The sequence below is a fragment of the Leptonychotes weddellii genome, chromosome 12 (assembly GCF_054177405.1).
Source record: "Leptonychotes weddellii isolate Sample4059 chromosome 12, ASM5417740v2, whole genome shotgun sequence".
Classification (NCBI taxonomy): Eukaryota; Metazoa; Chordata; class Mammalia; order Carnivora; family Phocidae; genus Leptonychotes; species Leptonychotes weddellii.
In genome coordinates this window covers 77,178,777-77,182,198 of record NC_138380.1, presented here as the reverse complement: position 1 = coordinate 77,182,198, position 3,422 = coordinate 77,178,777, and the positions used below count along the sequence as shown (strand labels likewise).

General features: G+C 48.2%; 1 protein-coding gene across 1 annotated transcript in view; it reads left to right on the top strand.

Moving 5' to 3' along the window:
- The first annotated feature begins 1,338 nt into the window (after window positions 1-1,338).
- Window positions 1,339-3,422, top strand: part of NAPEPLD (N-acyl phosphatidylethanolamine phospholipase D) — a 12,043-nt gene continuing 9,959 nt past the window's right edge. The window contains exon 1 of the mRNA XM_081800658.1: window positions 1,339-2,005. Coding sequence (XP_081656784.1) covers window positions 1,470-2,005 — 536 coding nt within the window. The 5' untranslated portion in view covers window positions 1,339-1,469. The remainder of the gene's footprint in view (window positions 2,006-3,422) is intronic.

Sequence of the window (3,422 nt, the reverse complement as noted above, 5' to 3'; positions counted from 1 at the left end):
GCATTTTCTCCACCTGAAATGACCTCCTTCCTTTCCTCTGCATCATGAATTTCTCATCCGTTCCTCAGCAGCTCACACAGGTTACTTACTGTGTCCATGATGCCTTGGGCACCTTATTGGGCTGTAGCCTGTCTTGTATTTTCCTTGATTATCCAATACCAGACTCTTCTCAAAATTGATGTGCGGCAACTTACAAAAATAGATGTAGGAGTAAAAAATCAGACTGATGAACACAGAAGAGCACACGGACTTTTAGAGTAGAGAAGTAAAGCCAGGATTAAAAGTAGTGTAGGAACGTGTGACGTCACAAGCGTGGAAGGAGCCTTACCCCCACTTCCTAGTCCAAGCACAGAGGGAAGCATAAACTGGTAAGAGTTTTCCCAGTGGCAGTCAAATGCATAAAGCCAGTTGCTCTGGAGAAGAGCTTTTCCTGTTACTGAGGCTTGAGAGAAATGTTTCTGGGGTGGGTGAGAAGGTGGGGAAGGAGGTTGGAGGTGTAGCAAGTCTTAAACACATCCCTCCAGCACGTGGACGGCCAGGTTCATGGAGCGTCTTCCTGTAAGAGACCTCGATACAGCGGTCAAGCATAACGCCAGAGCACCATTCAGACAACAGTTTTCTACAAGCCAGGACGGTGACCCCAAAACAGAGCTGCTTCTTGTTCTCGCTTCCAAGGAGAAAATGTAGAATAACTAAAGGAATTAATACTTCTGTTTTTACATCTGTTCACCCCCCAAAGCAATCACCTTCCCACAGGCAGGGACCACGTTCCTCTGTGGCTTGCTCGGTGGCGGAAAGCCTTAAGGGTGAGGAATGGGGAGAGCCCTCTGTGCCGGGGGAGGGGGGTCGCCAGGGTATCAGCACCACGCTCCGCTTTGAGCTGTGTGTGCTCAGAAAGTCAGGTTCGTATCTGAGATGCAATATCTGCCAAGAAATGGCTGTAAGTTCTCTTGACTCTCCAGGGGCTGACCTGCCTCTGAGACCGTTTTCGCAGCAGATGCACCGGCCAGGTGAAGGGGCGATGGCAGGCAGACTGTGGCTAGGCCGGTTCTCTTCCAGCGCTTACAGAAGAGAGCTTTTCAAAAGGTTAATATATTCAGCAGTGCTCCAAGGGGCCAATTCAATTTTCCCCTTGTCTCCTGCATTTGGGACTAAGACCTTACACTGTCATGATTCTAGAGTAGGATTCAGAAAGAAGTATGCATTTTCAAGTGAAAAGCAAAAATAGCACATTTACTGAATGAGGTCAGTTCTCCCCAAATAGCCCTTTCTCTCTCTAATTTGTATCAAAATATGTTCTGACATACCTCCCCCCCGCCCCCAACAGCTGCTTTTCTACTCTCTCTTTCTCTGCACAGGAACTTGATAAAGAGCTCCCAGTGCTGAAGCCGTATTTTATCGATGACCCTGAGGAGGCTGGAGTGAGGGAGGCCGGCCTGAGGGTCACGTGGCTGGGACACGCCACGGTGATGGTGGAAATGGACGAGCTCATCTTCCTCACCGACCCCATCTTCAGCTCTCGCGCTTCACCGTCGCAACACGTGGGTCCAAAGCGGTTCCGTCGTGCCCCCTGCACCGTCAGCCAGCTGCCCCCGATAGACGCTGTCCTCATCAGCCACAACCACTACGACCACCTGGACTACAATTCCGTCATCGCTCTAAATGAGCGATTCGGTCAGGAGCTGAGATGGTTCGTGCCGCTGGGTCTCCTTGACTGGATGCAAAAGTGTGGCTGCGAGAACGTGATCGAGCTGGACTGGTGGGAGGAGAATTGTGTCCCCGGACACGATAAGGTCACCTTTGTCTTTACCCCTTCCCAGCACTGGTGTAAAAGGACTCTCATGGATGACAACAAGGTTCTGTGGGGCAGCTGGTCTGTCTTGGGGCCCTGGAGTCGGTTTTTTTTCGCAGGAGACACTGGCTATTGCCCGGCTTTCGAGGAGATAGGAAAAAGGTTTGGACCTTTTGACCTTGCCGCTATTCCCATCGGAGCGTATGAACCAAGGTGTGTAGACTTCCCGAGAAGGCAGCCCTGCTCTGTAATGAGTGGCCTGAACTCTAAAGGAGTTACGAGTTTGTGATAATTTGGGGTTATCATTTGTGATTTGAATGGTGGGCTTTTGTTATGGTGGTGGTTATTGGGGGGGGGGGCAGATTCAGTTACGTTTCTTGTAAAGTATTTCAGTCCATCATATGCATTAGATAATGACTCAGAATCGAAGATTCTATCACCAGGAAAGCTGGGCCAAGGTTTAAAGAATTGCTGCAAACCTAGCTACAAGTTCAGGTACCGTTCTGACTCGGGTTAAACCGATCAGCCCCTAAGCAGAGCTGAGCTAGCTCTTGTTCTTCATGTAGAGGACACTCTCCATAACCACGTTGCGCTCTGTGTCCGGCGAGCCCCTGTCCCCAGGCCTGTAGCTCTCCTGCGTCGGGCAGAGAAAAAGCAAGGAATCCTAGCAGCGCGTCCCTTGCACTGGTCTCGTGTCACTCAGCGCTGAATGGCCCGTTGTACGCTCCTCACCCACCGTGGGAGCTGTTGAAAAGTCACACTGGTACTGGGGACCCACAGCCCTGCCTGTGCTTTCCTTCATATCGTCTAAGGGAAAGGTGATTTCAGAGAATTCAGTTCGATTTCAGCTAACGCTGGGTAACAGGTACAAGTTAAGAGAAAATAAGCACTAATAGTAAAAAAAAAATGTTTTCTTTCCTAAAGTACGGGCACAGATGGAGAATTGTATGGAGGATGGCATTTAATTTCAGCATTCCTACAAGCGGGAAAAACACTAACTCAAAAATGAATTGAGCAAATCTGATCGTTAGTTTCCATCTGATTTTGTTATATTTGACTTTTAAAGTTCGCTAAAACCATTTCTTTTTTTTTTAAAGATTTTATTTATTTATTTGACAGAGAAAGACAGCGAGAGAAGGAATACAAGCAGGGGGAGTAGAAGAGGGAGAAGCAGGCTTCCCGCCGAGCAGGGAGCCCGATGCGGGGCTTGATCCCAGGACTCTGGGACCGTGACCTGAGCCGAAGGCAGACGCTTAACAACTGAGCCACCCAGGCGCCCCACTAAAACCATTTCTTCACTGTCTTTATTCATCCTTCTTTTGCCCTTTTTTCTTTTTCTGGTTTCTTTAAGGGGCTAGATACTTCTACCTTATTCTTTTATTTTTTTTTTTTAATTTATTTGACAGAGAGGGATACAGCGAGAGAGGGAACACAAGCAGGGGGAGGGGGAGAGGGAGAAGCAGGCTTCCCACTGAGCAGGGAACCTGATGTGGGGCTCGATCCCAGGACTCTGGGATCATGACCCGAGGTGGCTTTGCTTTTAAAGGACTCTGCTTTTTTTTTTTTTTTTAAAGATTTTATTTATTTATTTTTTAAAGATTTTATTTATTTATTCATGAGAGAGAGAGAG